This window comes from Zerene cesonia, chromosome 29 (assembly GCF_012273895.1).
Source record: "Zerene cesonia ecotype Mississippi chromosome 29, Zerene_cesonia_1.1, whole genome shotgun sequence".
NCBI lineage: Eukaryota > Metazoa > Arthropoda > Insecta > Lepidoptera > Pieridae > Zerene > Zerene cesonia.
Window position 1 is genome coordinate 6,350,075 of NC_052130.1, and position 23,261 is coordinate 6,373,335.

The 23,261-nt window shown below is 34.3% G+C and overlaps 1 protein-coding gene across 2 annotated transcripts in view; it reads left to right on the forward strand.

The window, feature by feature from the left end:
* LOC119837908 (thyrotropin-releasing hormone receptor-like) overlaps positions 1-18,633 on the forward strand; it is a 61,770-nt gene extending 43,137 nt beyond the window's left edge. Inside the window, exons 3-4 of one of the 2 annotated variants that reach the window (XM_038363696.1) lie at positions 1,138-1,318; positions 16,577-18,633. In XM_038363696.1, the coding sequence (XP_038219624.1) occupies positions 1,138-1,318; positions 16,577-17,672 (1,277 nt within the window). In that variant the 3' untranslated portion in view covers positions 17,673-18,633. Of the gene's footprint in view, positions 1-1,137; positions 1,319-8,442; positions 9,993-16,576 lie in introns of those variants that run through there. The other variant, XM_038363697.1, reaches the window with a different exon arrangement.
* The last annotated feature ends 4,628 nt before the right edge of the window (positions 18,634-23,261 follow it).

Here is a 23,261-nt window from a genome sequence, read left to right on the forward strand (position 1 = left end):
TTATTACTTCAGACGTATCAAGCTATGGGGGACTTAGGATATTAGGTTAGGAAATGTAATTAGTTATCTGAATGTACTAGATGATGCAATAATATATCTATTCAAAGGACAATGAGGGCTGTTTGTAAATTTCGATTTTGCTCTGATAAGGGTCTTGTTTTTTATAATAATGTAAAAACACGCTTTTTGGCCAAATCAAAGCATATTGTTTTTTATTAATACTTTATAATTTAATCTATAAAGTGTAGTCTTCTATCTCACGTTCAAGTATAAATATATTGGACTATAAATAAATATGGCGGCTCTTATTCCTTTGAATACACTATTAACTAAAAAAAAATATTTATAATGTCCTAATCCAGACTATAATCTATCTATGTACAAAACTTTGTACTATGTACAAAATTTTATATAGATATAATGAGCTGTTTTCGCGTGAAAGAGTTACAAAACATCCATACTTACAAACTTTCGCGTTTATAATATTAGTAGGACATTTATTAAATACTAGCAAACCCCGCGAACTCCGTTTCGCCACCAGATGACTTCGTTTTTCCCGCTTTTCTGTTGAAATTTTTCCGGAATTTTCTTTGCTATAAACCTCACGACGCCCAAGACCTTTCCAACGAATGCACAACCGTGGAAATCGGTTGGTGCGTTCTGGAGTTATAGCGTCAGGAAGGAAAACCCGACTTATTTTTATATAGTAGACTAGAGACCCGACCCGACCCTGTTTCGCACGGTTGCAGCTATTCATGATATATACATATAAACCTTCCTCTTGAATCGCTCATATCTATTAAAAAAACCATTAAATATTTTTGCGCAACTTTAAAAACCAGATCAATAAAGAGGCACGGACGGTGGGAAGTGACTTTATTTTTTACAATACGAGCCGTGCCCCGCGGTTTCACCCGCGTAAGTCCGTATCACGTAGAAATATTGGGAAAAAAAGTTGCCCATATGTTATTCCAGTTGTCCAGCTGTCTACGTACCAAATTTCATTGCAATCGGTTCAGCAGTTTTTGCGTGAAAGAGCAAGAAACACACACACATCCTTAGAAATTTTCGCATTTATAATATTCGTAGGAAGTAGTGATGCTTTCGTTCAATTATCAATAAGAAAAAACTGTCCAGGTCTAGCAGTACCATTCGTCGAGCTGACCGTCGCCCACGCCTCCGTGCTCACCATCCTGGCGATCAGCTTCGAAAGATACTACGCAATCTGCGAGCCCCTCCGAGCTGGCTACGTGTGCACCAAGACGAGAGCGACGCTCATATGTGCGCTGGCCTGGTTCTTTGCTGCTCTGTTTACTAGGTATGTATTTGGGTGACTTGTTGGGAGAGCAATGGATGATGGAGTTGTAAATGTATCGTTGGAGTAATGTGGTGGTTTGAGTTAGAGCGTTTTCTAGTACTAGGGTGTAAGCCTTACTGACTGTATCTTATATGTTGCATCACACTCTTAAAATAACCGGGGATAGTATAAACGGGGGGGGAGGGTGACCCTTTTAGGGTATAAAACGGGTAATAGTGTAACCGGGTGTGGCCTTTCAGGGGAGTTTAGAGGTGTTTTAGGGGGCGATGCATAAGAATGAATGAATAAATTACTATATATAGACACAGTGTAAAAAATGTATATAGACTTGAAACTACCGAATAGATTTTATCCTTAAAATGAAAAACTGATTTTTTCGTATAAGCGAAGCGAAGCGAGAGCTTATTGTTAAAGTAATGCGAAGTTGTGTTCGTGCCTTAATGGGTTTGGTGTGATATTCCCATATTTTAAACGCATCAACAGTTTTAATGCTATATATACCTCACATAGACACTTGTGGGGTTTCGCTTCTGTGTTATATCTGCTGTTATGCAATATTTCTTAAATAAATAATGTAAATATTATTTTAAATACACAAATGAATGGGTGCGATGAATGTTTCGTGTATAAATATATCTTTAAATAAACTTTTGATACTTACGTTAAAGCAATATATTGATTATGAGATACAAAACTAACTTGTATGTAAAACAGATGAAGCAAAGGCTATGTTAAACGTTTCCAAATTATTTTATTATCTACAACGGGGCGGTTTCACCCGTGTAAATGAGATTTTCTTTTCAATCCCATGGTTCATTGAATTCTTTTGAAATTCTTCAAAATTATTCCTTATTACATTAGTTATCTGCAAGTGAATGTCCCGACCAAATCGGTCAACAAACAAACAAAAATTGTAAAAAACAAAAAAAAAATATGTACATGTACCGTGTGTAAATCGGATATTTTAATAATATTAACAGATACTCATATTTATTTGTAAGGATATATCTAAGTTCCTGAATATCAATGAGATAACACTGAAAATATATGTATTTAATACATTAAAAATCCACACCAGATTTTACATTATATTATCAGTATTTTGCAAAAACCTTAACAAATTGCAAAACCACACGTTCATTACTCTATTATTAAACCGCAAAAAATTAGTAAACGAGGCGGGAAGTGTGTTTCTAAAAATTTTGAGAACTTTCTCTAATTAACCAACGTCTTTTTTATGTCAGAGCGGGCAACTGAGCTGGTGGTTCGCCTGATGGTAAGCGATCACCACCGCCCATGAATATTCTTAGAGGTAGTGCCTTTGCGAATGCGCTGCCCGCTTTTAAGGAATAGGGTTAAGGAAAGGATTGATGACTAAAAAGAAGATATTTAGGAGGGGTCAGGAAAAGGAAACTTTCTGTGAAAAAGAGATAAAACTTTGTGATTACTTAGATTGAGCTACCATTTCTCCTCATATATACGACCTATATACATATCGTCAAAGAAAAAAGTAAAAAGCAATTTGCTTCAAAATATCCTAACAATTAATACTCAATAGCGTATTTCAATCGATGATTCAGAAAATTCGACAATTAGTTCGCAATATAAAGTTGTTTCCAACTTCTGTATTGAAGTAGAAGCTTCTGGAAGCTTCCATGGAACAATTGTTAAAGCTGTTTGACGACAGTTGGCGTCTGTTTTTGAGAATATCTGCATCGGGTCAAACTATAGCAGCAAATGCTTATTGATTTTAAGAGACGTGCTATTAAAGCCATTATAAACTTTCGATTAAATCGAACTAAATTAGCCCACTATGTATAGTTTGTTGGATATTTTCCTTAAACACGTTTATATCAGGAACTATTGTTTCCAATAGAAAAGTCGGATAGTCTATTTATGCGAAGTTATGCGACTGAAGTAGATTTATGTAATAAATATTAATAAATACTTGATACGAGATTGAATGATGTGTAAAAGTAAGTGTCCGTGGCGGGTGGCCAGTGGTATGGTGCAGATGATATACATCTGTTTCACTGATCGATTTTCTTTATGGACAGAATCGAAACCCATCCAAAAGTTAATTGATCCTTTCACTCCAATCCTCCTTCCTTTTTTATCCTTATCCTTTACCCCTTAAATGTTTTATGGGTCAATGGTTCTGGTGCATGGGCGGTGGTGATCGCTTACCATCGGGTGAACCACCAGCTTAATTGTCCTCTGCTACATAAAAAGAAAACAATATTTTTTCTAGTTTTAATCAAAAATAATAATATTAGCTGTAATAGAAGTATAACTCTCTAAAATCTCACTCCTTTGTTTCAAATTCAACATAGCATCGCACTCATAAAGTATAGAAATAAATTTCTACCAGAGCGCAACCCTATGTAATAAAACTGTTGGATATCCTCGATACGCTGTCAAAGCGTCCACTAAATTGGCTCGCAGGTTTCCTTACACTCGAAAACTTTTCATATTTAGCGTTCAGCATTTTTCAGGCTACACTTTCGGGCCATTTAATATGTAAAGTTGAATTGACTAAGCAATAGGGCTGTCAGAAATGTAAAAATATTGTGCAAGTTTTGATATGCAGACAACGTTTTCATCTGCGATGAAGAGTGATATTTTATTCAGTTTTATTGGGTAGTTGATGCACGTGGCTTTGCACTTGTTAAATGTGATTTTTATAAGCTGATTAACTATTATAATAATGGCTACGACACTTTGACAAAAATGTTTAAAAATTATTTAATAAATCGGTCGTATTGTATCGTATCATGAGTGGCCTAAGCCACGGTAAAGCGAAACGGCCTCGAAATCATGGCATGATCCAATGGTTTTGAAAATAGACAAAAGTATTTTACAATTAGAACTCCTAAACGCTTGAAACAGGTGATTAAAGGTTCTGCCCCTAGGTGAAACCACGGGGCGCACCTAGTTCAATCTATATCTTTAAATAAGGTACTTAAAGGACTATCTTCACCCAGATCACATGAAAGACAATGGTGGGTTTTAGAGCATTTTTATAGCAGTTGAAATGATCATTAGCAGTGAGATAAATTAGTATGCGTGATTATCTCTGAAATGAACGACTACAGTTTAAATGTTTTCATATTAATATGGGATTAATTATAAATGAGTTTGTTGAATAAAGAAAATACGTTTTGTACATATACAAGTATAGTGTGGGCAAACGTAGGTAAGCAAAACTGATAACAATGCAAAAATATATTAACTATTTGCTAAAATATGACGGAGTTATAAAAACGATAAATGTTAAAATTATAATAACAAAAGGGGATTACTGTGGTATGATCACGGGTGGCCGAGAGACTAGAATTTGCTACGGTTTGGCAAAAATACGCGGGTTCGAATCCCGCCACTTTTTTTTATATTCTTTAAAGATTTATCAACAATAGGAGGTTTATTTTCCACTATAAGCACTTTTTGTAAAATCAATAGCATGTCAGAAATTAAATTTAAATTTGAAAAATCCCAATTTTGTTGTCAGCCATCTCGAATTTTAGATCTGACACAGTGTATAGTATTTTATTAGTCAAGCTTTTGAAAGGACATAAACTGGCTTTCAAGTGAAAAATACGTTTGAGAGCTACGATGGCACAGACAACACACGCGGATAGACGGACAGACATCGACATCAAACTTATCATATATCGTCGGAGGCCCTTTCCTTTTCCTCACCCTTCACAGTCCTTTCCTTATCCCGTACCCCTTAAAAGCGAGCAGCGCATTCGCAGAGGCACTACCTCTGCGAATTTTCTTGTGGAGTGGTGATCGCTAACCATCAGGTCAACCACAAGCTCATTTACCCCCTTTGACATAAATTAAATCTTATAATAATTAAAATAGTCTATCCTGGCAGAGCCGGGGTGGGCAGCTAGTGCATATAAGCTTTTACGCAGAAGTCCGCACCGAATTTCTGTAGACAGATAAATCCAGTAAGTGTCATCGATAACGTCAAATGAAACAGAAATATAAATAATAAACTACGGCTGTGCGAGATAATCCGCGGACGGTGTCAGGCGTCGCGTTATTTATTATATAAATATCATATTCTCGTAAAGATAACTTCTATTGTACGATTATTTTGCTAAAAGCGAAAGCAGTCCAGCTTCTAAACGTTCAGAAAAACGGGAGATTCAAAGCTAGCGATATTAAGTTATTTGAAATTATTTTCTTAATGTTCTGCTAACAATATATACTTGGAAATTGATTTATGTATTTTTATACAATCCTTGTTTTCACAAAAATGAACTAAGAATTAACTAATTTGGTATATTTAAAATGATATCATATTTTTAGGTTATACGCGTAGTTTTTGGCGTTTGTTTGGTTATGTATAAATTCGTATAAAAAAAGTCAAAGAGATTTATTTTTCTTAGCAATGCATGATTATAGTTACGATATTGAAATGAGTAAATGATGACTTTGATAATTTTTTGAATCTTCAATTAAAAACTTTTCGAATTATGTACGATGTTTACACGAATTGCACCATAAAAAGGGCATTGCACTGACCCCATCAATAGGTCTTCATTAAGTTTTAACCCCGTCGGTGTGAATGCAAATTTTTGCTTTAATTAAAAAATAAAGTAGCGATTTAATCCTGTTAGCGGAGCTAGGGCATTATTGGATAATGCGCCACGAAACTAGCGTTTAAATAGACATCTAGATTGACTAATTTCTAGCTTATTTTTTTAAGTAATTGCTTTTCGAAGCATTGGTGCCCAATGGCTTTGATATATCACGATTTTAAGCGCCTCTTAAAATAGAATAGCTAAATAAACGAAGGATATCGTGAAGATCATTCAAGAGACATTACATTATACTATTAATGAAATTAATTTAAAGGTCCTATAGTAAAATGCACATAGTATTTGATGACGTAGACAGTCCGCAAGAATAGAATATTAACTTCTAAATCACATAAAAAATATGCTTTCTCTGTCCCTATGTATGTTTAAATCTTTAAAAGTACTCAACGGATTTTGATGAGGTTTTTTTAATTAAATAGAGTGATTAAAGTGGAAGGTTTATATGTATAGCCAACATCTATTAAACTACTCCATATTAACGCATGCGAAGCCGCGGTCAAAAGCTAGTGTATGATATTTTGCATTGTTATAAAAAGTCATGCATTATTATTATCGCTATCCAAACATCTCCCAGGAACAAGATATTTATTTATTTATTAACACTTTATTGTACAATGCACATACATTTAACAAAAACCAATAAAGAATATCTACTGTACAATTTGGCGGCCTTATCGCTTAGAAGCGATTTCTTCCAGGCAACCTTTGGATATAGGAAATATAAATTTTGAAAAGATAGAAAGTGTATAAATACAAACAAGAAAGTGTACAAATATATAGATAATATGTTAAATGTTAAAGAAAATATTGCAATGAATTAGTTATGAATTTCCATACAAAATAGTAATTTAAGCAAAAGGAGCGAAGCCTAAGTCCTATTTTAAACTGAAGAAACTCTAAACCAAATGTTTAATCAATAATATAATCACTTTCCACAAACAAAATCACCGACATTTCTAGGAGGAGGGAAGTATCACTCCAAATTCTAACATAGCAACAAATTCCAACAATTTCCTCTCATATAATCACGTCAATCGATTGTAAACTCACGGACTTATCGACTCACAAAAACAAAAAATGAATTAAGAATCTTCGAGACGTCGTTTTATGTGGTGAATGCAACTAAAGCATAATACACTATCTAAACCATCTAAACCAAACTATATAAACCCAAACAGGGTACCTTTTAAGCCAAAATGATCCATTTTTTATCAATACACATCTTGTAACCTACCCTACGCTACGGTTTATAGCCCCAAAGACCTCAGTACGCTTTGACGACACTTACTTGCAAGTTCTTCTGCATTTTATGGTCCATTCTTGCTAACCCTAAATTGTACAGTACACGACAATTTGGGTCGCGCGAAACCTCTTGTGAAAGAGAAGCAATATTACTACATGTAATATGCTCGAGGAATCCGCACGTAATAATATTAAATTTCGTTGATATAAGCGATTTGAAGATGTGATAATTTTGTTCAAGTGTGATTTAATACTAGTTCTCTGCAAAGGCTTTACTCCCATAACATAGGAAAAGACAGTCTCCAGGTTATACCCGTGTAGTATCTGTTCCCGTGGGATTTAAGGGTAAAAATTCTTTTACCGATTTTCGTCCAAATTGGTTAAGCTGTTAGGCGTGAAAGAGATAGAGACAGACAGATAGACGGACAGACAAAACTACTTTTAAATTTATTATGTTTATGGATATAATGTACTTACCAGGTTTTTCCAACTGTAGGCCATTCTGATAATATTTGCGTGTGGTTTTAAAGGTTCGCACGGATGGATTGACTTTGAAAACAGGTATTACTTGACTAGTTACCTGAATTATATACTTCTGTAATGTAACACTTTGCGAACAAAAACGAGTTAGAATTCGAATTTAGATGATTCTATTCAATTATGTATATTATTGCATTAATGCATTACATTATAGAGTGATTATACATAACCTTATCTGCATATTCTGGCTTAAATTTAATCGTTGCCTTTTACTTTTAAAATGGCTGATTTTAAATGATGATATCTTCATGTATGTATACAATGTTTATTTCGATAACGATATAACTAATGAAGCGTGGCATATATATCCTCAAACGACTATAGTTTTAAAAACTAAAAAAATAACCGAGAATGATAAATAACTCATAAATAATCGTTTGGAAAGTGACAATGGCAAATCGTGCATGCGATTTTTACCGCATATAAGAACCCTTTGAGAAACAAGGTTCGTACAACACCATTATATGAGAGCTTATTGTACGACTGGCTTGACATTTTGCACCTCACTATGCTTTTGCACCCTTGTTTTATCATGTTTTTCCGTTTTTCTCCCCACGTTTTCTTTTTTACACACCATTTATTATAACACGTTTGTTTTCTTCATCGGCTGGGTTGTTTTACGTAAATCTTTCATCTTTTAATTTAGGCATTGGTTTACTTTCGCAAGTAGCATCAATTGTTATAGATTCAGTTTGGTTTATTTGTTTTAATGAATTTCTTCTTTTTCAGCCCAATCTTGGGGATTGCGGAGCTCCATTCAGTGACAAGGCAAGATGGAACGTTTGAGCAATGTCTGACACAAGCTGTCACGTTCTGGGAAGTCACCTTCTTTGTTATGGTCATAATATTTCTTTATCTGCTGCCACTTGTCATTCTTATCGTACTCTATACAGTTATTGCAAAGAATTTAATATCTGCAGCGTCCAAAGTAGTGATGAATAAGACAGTGGACCCGTACAATGTCAGAGCTAGGAAACAAGTAATTTTAATGTTAGGAACAGTGGTTCTATGCTTCTTTCTTTGCTTAATGCCCTATCGAGTGCTGGCGCTCTGGATAATTATAACGCCATCAGAACTATCGGACAATATAAGCCCTGAAAAGTGGTATAATTTATTGTATTTTTCTAGAATAATGTTGTACATAAACTCAGCTATTAATCCAATTCTATACAACTTAATGTCCTCCAAGTTTCGTATTGGATTCTGCAAAGTGTGTGTTTGTTATAAGCGAACTTCTGATAAGAATCAAAATAGACGAGTGCAAAGAACTGTTACCAACGGCTCTACGACTAGCAGTAGTCTTTCCAGAACTACAAATAGCTTGAAGAAATTATTCACCCATCGAAGTAGCATTGATAAGAGCGACGCAGAGGTGGACAGCAAAGAGAGCAAAGATACCGTTAAGCACAACCGATTTTTCGACAGAATATTTAATAACAGAAGATTTATCAGACAGCACTCGGCTCCGGTGTGCGAAGCCAAACCGAAAAAAATAAACAGAATGCGCAGCGAAGGTAACATGACGGAAGTGAGGAATATTTTACACGTAGATAGGACAGGGGATGTGGAAGGCGCGAGATTTATAGGTCATTCCAATGCGAACGCTAAAAATAGACTGGATGTGGACCTCGATTTCGGCAATCGTGATCAAGGATCGCTGAGGCGTAGTGTCCTTATAAACAGCGCTAAAGCGAAAAGTTTAGAAGGCGACGGTAATAAAAAGTTCGTTGTCTATGAAAAGATAAAGGTCGATTGTGTCGTCGGCATCAAATCCAAGAGTGTTGATTACGATTTTCCGGAGAGCTTCGTTTGATGTATGCGTGTTGAAGACATTGGCACCAGTTATAAAACCGCCACTAGTCAAATGTACTTTTGATATGCGATAAGCTATTCTTGCCATGTTTTGAGACGAGGTTTACTGTTGTTTATATAACGTAAAAAGCTGGAGATAAAATTACTATAATTCAAATTGGAGCTTTATATAATATTAATAAATGTTATCATTGTTATACATAAATCAAATGCATTTACATAATATATGGTCTATTTTCGTGAACAGATGTGTATGAATAGTTTTTTTATTTTATATTCTGTGGAAGGTATTATCGAAAAGTGTTTTTAATTAGAATTTGTAACGGATTTAAAGTGTTGATAGAATAGAATTTATGCGTTTTGATATTATGACCTCAATTTTATATTTGTATATAAGTAAGAGGTTTGGTTTAATTTTTTTAGTAAGTTGCCTCATGTACGTAGATAATGAAATTGTAATGTTATTGCTTTATGAATAAAAGACTATTAAAGGTTTTTTTAATAAATAAATCATACGATCAATTGCTTTTTCTTGATCCTTGGGTAAGTGCAAAGAGTACTCTTGTAACGAGCGCATGATACATTTTCCTCTGATATTAAATCAACTACTACCCAACTACCCCTACTTATCTACCTTATATTTAATTCCACTTTGTCCTCCAAGGTTTCCTTCCTTATAAAATCAATTTATGTTACCTATCAATTAATTTTACATTCTTCATAAAAATATCATCCTGACTGACAAACTTACTGTTGCATATGTGTGCGTGGCTGCGTCCTCCCTTATGTTAATAAAATAAAGCAGTGCGAATCAAGTCTTGTGATTTACTTGTCCCCAACTTAAGTATCTAACACTTAAGAGATTAACAATGTCAAAAATAATGTTTTACCGAATAGTAAGTATGTAATCAAATAAGATTACTCTTTCATTCATCAAAATTTCTCATTTATAAAGCATTTCAATGCTATAAAACTAAAAATAAAAAAAAGACTACTGTTTATTTGCAAACAGTTCAAATCAAATAATTAAAAAAGCGGTAGTGTAGTTCACGAATAAAGTCATCGACAGACTAGACAAGTACAAATACGTATTATATAGTTTACTAGCATTGGCCCGTGGCTCCAAGCGCGTTAAATTCGGAGAAGTTTAATAGATGTTACTATATATATAAACTTCCTTTTAAATCACTGTTTCTTATAAAAAACTCTATCAAAAACCGTTGCGTAGTTTTAAAGATCTTAGCATACATATTGAATTTATTTGTTGAAAGGAATTATCTGTATACATATAAAATTCTCGTGTCACAATGTTAGTAACCATACTCCTCCGAAACGGCTGAACCGATTCTCATGAATTTTTATGTGCATATCGGGTAGATCTGAGAATCGGCCAACATATAAATATATGTTGGCCGTTATACTCTTATCATAGGGGTATGTAAAATTACATACCTATGATAAGAGTAAGGAAAACAGCGCTTGCCGGGTCAGCTAATTGTTAGATAGAGAATTACGCTTCTACTAACAGAAGCGGAACAGTAAGGGAGCAGCAATGGAAACATGTTGCAGACGACGTTGCGTTAGTCAACTAGTATGACATAAACACATAGACTGTAAAGTTTGAAGAGGGGCGGAGATGCCCTGAGTGGCAGCAGCTGTTCGCCACTCACGTGTCTGGTGATATTGCTTTAAAGAATTACTTTTGTCAAATTAATAGAAAGTTTTTAGCAGCGATTCAGTGAAGTACACATATTTTATTACAGTTATGTAATCATAGACACTCATTAACTTTTAAGCTTAAATATATTTTGTAGGTAGTATAAGGTAGCTAATTCATTTATAAATTACATTTTAAAATCCATCTTTTTAAATATATTTCAATTTTAATGCACAAAAACTTTTTTATTATATAATGAACAAAATAAATAAAATATAATAGTTTAAAAAAACTATAAAACACGCTTTAACAAAAATCATATTTTGCAAATTGAAAACTGGAATAATTTTATCAAATTAGTGTATTGTCATCGGTCCTCAATAAATCTACAAAGTTTGAACGAAATCTGGCCGTTTAAAGTGGGTCAAAATCGCGCCCAAAGAAGTCAATTACAAACAAACAAACATACAAACAAACAAACATACAAACAAACAAACATACAGGTGAAGCTAATAAAAAGCGTGTAAAAAAGCTTTAATAATAACACGAAATATCCAAAAGATAATAATAAAATACTAGTTTCATGCTTTTAAAAATCCCATTATTCACAAGTGGGTTGTCTGAAAAGATTTTGCATAAATGCTTCTGCAAAACATTGCCAATTTTAGTAGAAAAGGGATAAGGAGGGGAAAGATGGCGGGAATAAAAGAAAGGCCTGGTAAGTACGGCTCCCCTGACGTACAAAAGACATTCGCATAGTACTGTTTCAGGTCAAGTAAATGAAATAGCATACTGCTGTGTTTCGTTTGATGAGCGGGGGAGCCAAAGGCCCATATCCTTTTCCTTGCCTTTGCCATTCCTGTCCCTTGTTCGCCTCGTCAATCCTTTCTTAATCCCTTTCCAATTTAAAGTCGGCAATCTATTTTAGAAGCGTAAGGTCAGCAAACGACCTTACGCCTCTCCAAATGTTCATGGGCTGTAGTAGCGCTTACTATCAGATGACCCACCAGCGCCATTGCCGACGGTGACATAAAAAAGATCGTAATACATTTAAAACGATATAGGTAAAATCAAATCAAATAGCGCAATCTTTAAATAGATACTTATAAATAAGCAACAATTTATCTCAGTCGTCAAACGGCGAAATATTTCCACGCATTCCCATATTTATTTAAAAGCTAGTTCGCCTATATTGAAGTTTACATTCCGATCCATTCTTATTGTCATAGCTTCAGTTATTGCATTGCGCGACCTCTGTTTCAACAATGGAGTTGTGATGACGATGTTTTGTGAACTATTAAATATTTCCAGTTTTATTTGTTTATTTATTTATTAGTTAAAGATTTCTTGTAGCTATAGTTATCATTCGAATATAAGCAACGAAAAGATAGTAAAAATTATTCAGGTTTGCTCTAAAGGTTAATTTGGTTAGGTTAGTTCTCTTCTTTGATTAAGCTTTGAGAAATTAATGGCATATAACAGTAGGATGTAACTGACGACTGGATAAGCTTGCAAGATTTTTTATTTTATTTTACTGCACATTATCCGCATTACTGCTCGCAACGGTGAAGGAAAACATCGTGAGGATACCGGCATGTCAAAGAATATAATATGGCCAGCATGGTGGGTTATGGCTTGAACTCTCATGGAAGACCGATACCTATGCATAGGGTAAAAATATAAATAATGGAATTTTTTATGACTGAACGCCAATTTGAAAGTAAAAACAAAAAAACTAAAAGGATGATAAGAAATATAAATAAAAATTATGTTTTTTTTTATCCATAAAATACAATGCTGTATGCATGCATTTAATTTATATGTAACAATTAGTAGGCAGTTAAAAACGCGTTATTGCAACCGTAATAACATATTTTACAGGCATTCAATATATCTAATGTTTGTAAAACTGATTTAAGGTCATTTTACCAATTCAACGGAAACTGGAAATATATTGGATATTAAACGTAATGTTAGACGCAAAAGGCTTTCTTTAAAAACACTCTATAATTTTATGAAAATACCTGCTATATTAACGATCACTGTTCCATAGAAATCTTTGTTTTCATTAAGCGTGCTTTGTTTGCGCATACACTTGAGCTACGTTGGAGGTAATTCTGTTTGCTTTAAAGGGAAAATTACAATATCGGTATAAAATTTAACAGGAGTTTTTAATAGATAAAAACGGTTTTTACATTTTCTCAGTGACGTCACTTAGTTTTCTTTATGTCCGTTATTAATTACAGATTCGTCTTTTTTATACATGATGGAGTATAGAAATTGGATAAAAAAAATTATTTTCAATATAGTAGTAGTAATTAGTAGTAGTTGTATGTGGGAGTCGAGCACGCTTCGGCACGCATTAGGCCAGCTCGCACGGGGAAAGTACCACACCCCCGCAGAAAACCGGCGTGAAATAATAGCATGCTATTGTGTTTCGTACGGTGAGCGGGGGAGCCGGAGGCCCATATCCTTTTCCTTACCCTTCCCAATCCTTTCTTTTATTTCTCTCTTCCTTTCTTAATCCCTTCCCAATTTATATTCAGCAATACATTTGTAGGGGCGTCAGGTTTGCAATTTGACCTTATGCCTTTCCAAATATTCATGGGCGGTGGTAGCGCAGTTTTGTATATTATTTCTGCCACGCTGTTTCACCCGTAGATAAAATCATGTATTTTATAGTACATGCGCTATGTCAACACATAAACTTACACTGCCCAGTATCATGAAAATCCCTTCCACGGATTTCGCGTGTAAGAGTAAACAAATATACATCCATTCTCACAAACTTTCGCGTTTATAATACAAGTTGGATCATCTGCATTGTTGGCTAGTCTCAATAGAGACCGCCCTGACCAAATTTGGACCAGTCACATTAGAACTAGAGCGAAGTTCTCTGCCAACATTGTATAATCATTCCTTCTTTAAATATCACTTTTATGCTTGTTTAAGTAGTCGATATTATTTTATGTGGTTTCCAGAATTAAAGAAACTTCATCAGATAAAAGTTTCCATTTCAATCGTCGACTAAAAAGTACCAATTGATCTGACAGAACGGTACATTTTAAAAGGATTTATGTCTCAGCAACATGCCTAAATTCAAATAAAATGTACAAAAAGGTTATCCGTGGAATATGTTAACAAGCCTACTCAGTATGCCGGTTTTTATCAGGGATTTACATACGCTGAGTAATTTATTAAATAACGAATAAGTTGATTTTTCTAGCGATTCCGTAGTCATTTATCTATACTATTATGTTATCTGTGGATGGTATTAAATTATTACATTTAAAACTCTTACAACTGGGTTGTTTTCACCAATAACTGATGTTTGGAATACTCGTCCAAAGGATAGGAGAATCTACGAGCGTTTGGATGTCTTAGCTTAAATATTATATAGTATACATTGGACCTCTGCAACTGGGCGGTGCTGGACGCTTACCATCAAGCGACCAGCTTTGCAGCTTATGCCAAAAAACAATTAAAGCTTTAATATAGCAAAGAAGAACTAAAATGTGCTAAATTTTACTAAGATGTCTTTTTAATTTTTAGTGTTTGTATCATTAAAATTTCTCATTTTTAAATTGTCTTTGCTCAAATACAGAGTATTCGCAAGAAAATTATTCATCTCATGAAATTATTACGTGATATATTATTAGATACGTGTACACAATTTGAATTAAATGTTTTTCTAATGTATGTATGTAATACATTTCAACAGTATGTTTCTTTTTCTTTAACCCTAAAGACTCGATGTTTTTCATAAGTAGCTATAACAGTAACGCAAAATTCACAAAAACTCTAATAACATTAAGTAAGTTTGTTTGTTTAATGGATTACGAGGTATCTTTTTTCTGTGGTGATTCTCGATGCTAGCCGGAAGGGCTACTGCATCTTCTTAGCACGGACGCGTGGGTGAACTGAGGGTTCACCCTGGTAGCGACACACTCAAGGGCGTCCCCCCTTGTCGGGGACCGCGAACTTCGACTTGGGCTGTCGCAGGAATGGAGGCGGCCGGAGGGGCCGTACTCGGTCGGACGTACGTGGCATCAATGTTAAGAAACAATATATATCTAGAGAAAGACCTCTAGATATGTATGTATGATATGTAAATCGGTCAAGTGAGAATTCGCCTCGTACATTATGAGTTAATGTACAAAGGAACTAAAGAGGAATATTGGTCACCCATCCAATTTATGACTGTGTTAATCGATGCTTAACCTCAATTTTTAATTATATAGCGATAACAAAAATATGCCATCTCTGAACATGTCTGTCTATTGACTACGATTCATGAGATAGACGGATTTTGTTCGAATTTCCGGCGAGATTTGAAATATTGATTTTTGGGTTCTTCTAATTTAATGTTTGTGTAATTTATATGTATTTCTTGTGTGTAAATATATTCTTTTATTTTTAATATTGAGTTGAAAAGGAAAAATGAAGAAGGAAATATTTATTGAAGAGTTTGATTGTTTGTTTGAACATGCTAATTTAAGGGTTTACTGGACCGATTTTAAAAACTCTTTCATAATTAGATGAAAGAGTTTTTGGTTTCACGTGATCTTTGAGAACTAAATACCCTACGTATGTACCCATGGGCGAAGGTGGGGCTGACTGCTTGTATTACATGAATTCCACTCCACTGTGAATATTTTAGACTTATCACGTAAGTCTATTATATATTTACAGTGGAGATTAAATTTAATTCGTATTTCAAAGAATATTACTTTAATGAAAAAGAAGGAAAATGTTGGTGTTGTGTTGCTTTAAGGATGAATACTGATTAATTAGAAATGTGTAATATATTTTATGTTTAATGCTGGTAAAAAACACTTTTTAGGTAGCATTTTTCCTTGTAATATCTATATATCTATGTAAGAATATTATATATGTACCTACAGATATACTAGCGATTTATGTATTTACAATTTAATTATCACGCCAGCATACCTTAATCGACTTTCAATTAAATTTAGCATTTATACTCAACCAGGAAACAGTTTTTTTGCGCAAACAAATCTTGGTAATGATGAAAAAGAGCCTGGAAGTTTGTTGGACAGCTGTCACCCAGTTGTGTTTAATAATTATGATATTCCAACTGTAATTGTTTTGGCACTGTGAACATGATATACAATTATTAACATCTCAATATTTACTTGTTTTCATCTGGATTTCATAAACAGTACATATTTGCAGTAGCTGTGCCTCTGCAAATGTTCACAGACAGTCCGCTGTGACACAGAAAGACCAAGCGCTAACATACGAAACACACACACACACACACACACACGCACACACGCACACACAACATATGTATACACGAACACATTGAATCAATTTTTGAGCATATGTGTACTTAGAATATAATATGTGCTTTCGTTTCTTTCACAGTCCAATTCTGGGAGTAGCGACATTCACCTACGAGCGATACGACGATGGCACAGAGGTCCCCGTCTGCCTCACGCAAGCCGACACCTTCTGGTCTGCGCTATTTTTTATCCTCATCATCGCCGTCTTCTTCATCATTCCGTTGGCCATCCTGCTCGTGCTTTACAGCATCATCGCGAAAAACCTCATGGAGAACCCGATACTCATCGCTCACAATAGTAAAAACTCCAACAATGCTGCTAATGTAATCCGCTACAGGAAACAAGTCATACTCATGCTTGGTACAGTAGTCCTGTCCTTCTTCATCTGCCTCCTCCCTTTCAAGGCCCTCACCTTGTGGATCATAGTATTCCCACCAGAGACAATAATGTCATTAGGTATAGATGGTTATTATATACTTTTGTATTTTTGTAGAGTAATGTTATATTTAAATTCGGCGATCAACCCTATATTATACAATTTGATGTCTTCGAAGTTTAGGGAAGGTTTCGTGAAATTGCTAAGGGTTAATAAGTTGATGCGATGCGGCAGGAATTTGAGAGAGAATATGCAACGGAGAGATACGTTCAATACAACCACATCCACGGGATTTTCTAGTAGTCAAAACACAAGCGATAGCTTCTGGAGAAGATATAGCAACAGAACGTCCTCTCAAAGGTATTTCTTCAATAGAGAAAGCAAAAAGTTGAAAGAGGTCAAAGAAGCTTTCGATACAAAGGTTCAGCAGATGAAGGTAGGTGAAATCATCAATGTGGAAAACACTAGGCGTAACAGTATGAAAATCATAGCAGCTATGAACGAACTGAATGATGATCTGAGTAATATCATTAATGCTAATAATTCGAAACATGATGGTGTACAATTCGAAGCAGTCAATGATCTCAGTGCTGTCGACATACATATAGAAGCTGATAATTTTGAATCTGCTGTTGAAAACAGTAAACAGATACAAATATTGAATTTAGACTCTAAGAACAATGTATATTCTGCAACATTAGATGTGAATGAGCGATGTGATAGAAATAGATATGTTTGTGTACCAGATCAAGAGAAAAATATATTTGTATACGATTTTAAAAGTAATGAGAGTTTTGTCTAAATATGGCTGTTGGCAATGTGCCAAGTAAATCAATGCATTTAGTCAGAATTTATAAATTTTATATGTAAGTTTGTATAGATACTTAAATATCGTAAGAATGTTTGACAATAGCGTTGTAAAAATTATTGATATTACCATTGTTTTAATGTTATAGTTTTATTTATGAATAGGCCTGATTTACAATGCCATGATAACCCACATTCGTTCACTTTAAATTGGACTGCTTAAATAATTTAGGAAAAGTCAAAAACCCACATAGCAGAACTCCTTGGTGATGTAAAGCAGGTCTTTTATATCATATCATCGTAATATTGTAAACACCATTAGATTATAATCTATCCAGTGAGTTTAATGTCTGTCGAAAAGATGCTATGCGTAGTATACAGCTTACAATGTAACGCATTATTCAGTGGATTACCTATCGATGTGAAACCGTTAAATTAAAAATGTAGCATGCGATATGATGTGTTAGGTTATGTTTGGTTTATTTTTTTAAATATAGGAGTCTCCGAACCAGGGCTCTGTTGACTCACAACCTAGCTGCACCTGACGGACGTCTAGGAAGAGTTAATTCTCGGTATAATAAAACAATAACTGTGTAGCGACACATCTCTGAATCGCGCAAGCGAATCGCTACAGAGGCATATATACAACTTTCTAACAAGATTTAATTGGGGTCTTACAGGCCGGCCAGTCGAGTGGACTAGTCGAGGATCCTCCCTTTTTCGATGGGGGATTCCACCTTCCTTCCTCCACAACTGATATGTTTGCGTTACAGCGGAACGAAAAACTTTGAGTTAAATTGTAAACATTTGTTACACATCACAATTTCGCCACTTTGTAATCTCGCGGATTAGTTTATAATCTAACAGTTTTTACAATATTAGGGTGGCATATAATAACAAATGTAATCAATACTGCCTATAAGTGCTATGTTTAAAATACACGTTACATTTATAATTATTTTTGTTTTAATTTCCCTTCCAAAGAGGCGCAATGAGTGAAAAGCGGTTGTTTCAATTACTGTGTACGTAACGAAAGTTGATAGCAAAAGCTTACTTCTAGACATCCTTATAATCCTCTATTGTAAAGATTTTCTCATACTAAACTATCAGTCAAACTAAAACTGAAACATTATTATTTAATTTGACTTCTAGAAGCCACTTAGAATCGTTATAACATATTGAAATTGAAGACTAACGGATTCTAAAAGCGATTTATTCATTATATTATATAGCCCGACGTTTCGAACACTTTACAGCGAGCAAGAAATACTCATAGCATATATTTACCATTTACCAAGTCAGTCAGTCATCTTATTCAACTTATTAATAGTTGCTTAACTCAGTAGCTAACAAGTACTTTAAAATGGCTTCCGTGTACAAAGTTCGAACAGGAATTTTGGTCATTTGCTGTGTATAACTTACTTAGATGGGATGAAAACGTAAGTTGACATGTGGTATTCCACCAAATTTATGGTCTAGTGGAATGAAATATAGATCTGATCTCATCGCAATAAGTCCATCCGTTTGAGTGCTACGATTCCACAGACGGACACGTACAGTACATTTCGTTTCGCGTCAGGGATTAAAAACACAACATAACACGTGTTATATCACTTCTTATCTAGCATGTAGGTATCTTTCGATATCTGAGCTCGTGATTTCAGCCATTTCCCTTGAACCCAATAATTTTATATTCTAGCACTATAGATAAGGAAATAGCTTATAACAGAGCTGTTATATTCAGTGTTCAATATGCGATAACTTTCAGATTCAACAATACAAAGTGATAAAAACATTTATGACGTCATCAAAGCTTTGACATTATCGTAGACGTTAAAGGGATATAACATTCACCCGTACCACAAGGATATAGTACAAAATGCCTTCTTATTATTAACATTATATTTTTCCTAGGTTACCTAGAATATTACAACCTGGAGCTCTTCAAAGACGTGCACCCACGTAGACCACATCTCCGCTTCCCATCAGGTGGGATTGTGGTCAAACGTCTGCCTATCGATTACAAAAAAAAAAACATTATAATGTAACTGTTAATGTTTGTTATAACTAGTATTAGCTTATAATAAGCTGTAGCTGTTGTCCGCGATTTTGCTCGCGTCAAAGCCAATTTTTATGGTACACTTTAATCCCTTATTTCCTGGATTTGTGGGGGTAACTAAACTAATTGCAATAAATTTGTTTGTTTATTTGTTTATATGTCTCTCACGTCGCAATTGAGCGATTTAGGAGGCAAGATAGACAATGGCTACATTTACCAACGAATTCTAAGGATATTCCACAAGAAAATAATTTCCTTAGGATTTCCTTTGACGACATGGGCGAAGCTACAGGCGCTAATCTAGTAAATAATATTAGGGAAGTCTGAAATAAATTATGTTTTCGGTACAATATTTCATTTAGAATTATTATTGTTTATTAAGATTCTTATTTTCACATACGTACAATTTATTTTATTATAATTGTGAGTATATTAACAAAGGTTTTGAATTAATTTTGTATTAAGCCTGCAAGCGTTCATATGGTAGCGCTTCCCATCAGCCGAGTCATCAGCTCCTTTGCCTGCTATGACATAAAACAATCAAAGTACAGTCTTCATTTGTTTCAAAAGCAACAAACTTTGTGGCTTTTAATATTAAAACTATAATCTTCTTTTGTCATGAAAGGAAACAAAAAACAGAGCGTTTTGTAAAATATTTTTGCTACAACATATAAATGGGATGCGTGTCTAAGCAGGGTTCCCAACTATCGCCGAGGGGGTCGCGGACGTATTTTAACCAGCTCCCGTGGCCCCTTCACTCAAGTGGCTAGACGGAACACAGTGGGGTTTTGGTCGGTAAGAATCCGACATAACCCACGGCTCCATCCCCGGGGGCCGTGGGTTATGTCGTGGGTTATGCAAGATTTCCCCACTATAAAAAAAAAGGGTTCCCAACTATACTGTTAAAATATAGAACATTATACTTATACATATTGCAATATTATTACTGAAAATAGTCAAATAAATAGGATCCATGAAAAGCATGTAAATAAAATATAAATGTAATGAACACTGTTCTAAAATACTGTTTATTTTCCATCTCAGACATAAATAAACATTATGTCTTGTGAAACAAGTTGGCAACCCTACATCAGGTGACACATGAGCTCATTATTCTTCCTCTAACATAAAAAATATATCAAGCTTTTGAATTGTCTATGTATATTAATCAGATAATAAATAAAATGGGTTTAGGAATCAACAATACATTTAGATTCTGAGCAATCACTCAAGCAATGCAATTTGCATTGAGTGGTTTTTACGGGTTTACGAGTTTCGCTAAATTGAAACCAATAAGGTCAGTTTAGGTTGGCTGTGGAGGTTTTTTTTATATAAAATGAAAGGAAAATGATAAGGAAAGGATTAACGATTGAAAAGAAGGAATGGACTGGGAATGGTGAGAAAAAGGAAAGGGGCCTCCAGCTCCCCAACTCAACGTACGAAACACAGCAGCATGCTATTTCTTGCCGGTTTTCTGTGGGGGTGTGGTACGTCCCCGATGGGAGATGGTCCAATTCGTGCCGAAGCGTGTTCGACTCTCACATTAAGAATTTATTCTAGGTAAACTGGAGTTAATATATAATATTATACGCGTAAATTATTATTGATGACACATATTCTATTTAATATATAAATCTATAGAGTTACTGATTTCAATTCTTGCCTTTAATTAAAAATGAAAAGAAAAATGTTACGTTTGAATTAAAACTTTTTTCAATTTCCCGATGACTCTCGAAAGTTTATTAAACTTTTCAAAAATACAAAGCGTCCGACTGTATATTTTAACAATAGAAACACACAAAAACATACTTTTACTCTTGATTTAATTATTGTTATATCGAAATCTATTGAAGGAATTGGTTGTTTTCAAAATCTTAGTAAACACATGCTTTACATAAAGGTAAAAAATTTGGATAAAACTTTGTTTATTTCACCTAGCGCAGAATAATAAACTTTAGCAAACCGTTCTTTTACGACGCAGTTATTTGTTTTTCGTTCCTATAGCTTCGGCTACTGAGGTGTAAATAAATACGATTTTAGGTTAAACTTTTATGGGGATGGCACCGTAAATAATAAATATTCGGGTTAGAAATATATTCGTAAGCGTGTGGGAAACCTTTGCTTTTGTAAATATAAAACTGGGCTGTTTGCTGCTAATTGTAGATTTTGAATGCGATTAGAATTATTGTAGATACAAAAAAATACGTGATGATCAAACAATGAATGGAAGTAAATACTTGAATTCGTGATTTACGTAAGTAAACGCACGCGTTAAATTCGGAATTGTTAAATAGATGTAATTATACATATTATAAACCATCCTCTTCGTATAAAAAAACAGTAGCAGTCGTGGGACTGCCGATAGAAGTGAAAACGGAACTATTAAGTTGAGAGTAATTAAAACTATATGCAAAAATTATGTGAATTTTTTTATGTTTTATTTATTAGTTGCATATGATGGGTTAAACAAATCATGAACAAAATATAAATACAAAGTGGTTGAAAAAATAATTAATATACAATTATCTTAATTATACATAGTATTTATATTTACACGAATTTTAATGAATTCAAGTTGCACTGCGCGTGCGCTTGTCTGGCTCTCCATAGCTATAGATATACTATTATCATTAGCATGTCGGTGACGCGAACCGAGGATTTTACCCTCTACCAAAACGCTCAACGCGCCTAAAGAAGTTTTCACTTCAAAAAACCATTAAAATCCGTTGTGTAGTTTTAAAAATAAAAGCCTACATACATACAGACGCGGGAAGCGAATTTGCTCTGTATTATGTAGTTATAAATTCCACTTTCTCAGATTCGCTTGGTTGACTTAATTTAAAGATGAAATTTCCAAAATTTCCTTAAAACCTGCGATATACCTACAAAACAAATGGTTAAATTTATTTAAGGACTAACGTCTCGCCTGGCTTTGCCCGTGGTACACATATAGTCTATGCCACTCAATAAAGATGCAGCTTTCTAATGGTGAATGAATTTTTGAAATCAGCCCAGTAGTTTTAATGTGAAATCATTACAAACATACATAGATAAACACAAATGTTTCCTCCTTATAATATTAGTTTAGATTTTATAGCGTTGCTCACTCAATATGCAGTTACTTTATTTGTAATAGTACAGACTTTTTAATAATACTTTTTAAATATAACCTCATTTTAAGTTCAGCAAAGGAAAAGTGAGAATATAACAATATTGTCCGGAATGCAGTTAATCATTGCAGCTAAAAAGTAGCTGTCTCATAAATCGTGCGTAGCAGATAGCTGGGCTTGACGCTAACTCCACTCGCTTTATTTTGCTTTAAAGCGCTTTACTTCAATTATATAATAACACTAGCTGTAGTACCCCATGGAGATGAGATGTGTCACGTAAAGCAGCCTCACACTAACCTCCATCCTACTTCCTACTATCCTATCCTACTAATATTATAAATGCGAAAGCTTGTAAGGATGTGTGTGTGTTTGTTGCTCTTTCCCTCAAAAACTACTGAACCGATTGCAATGAAAT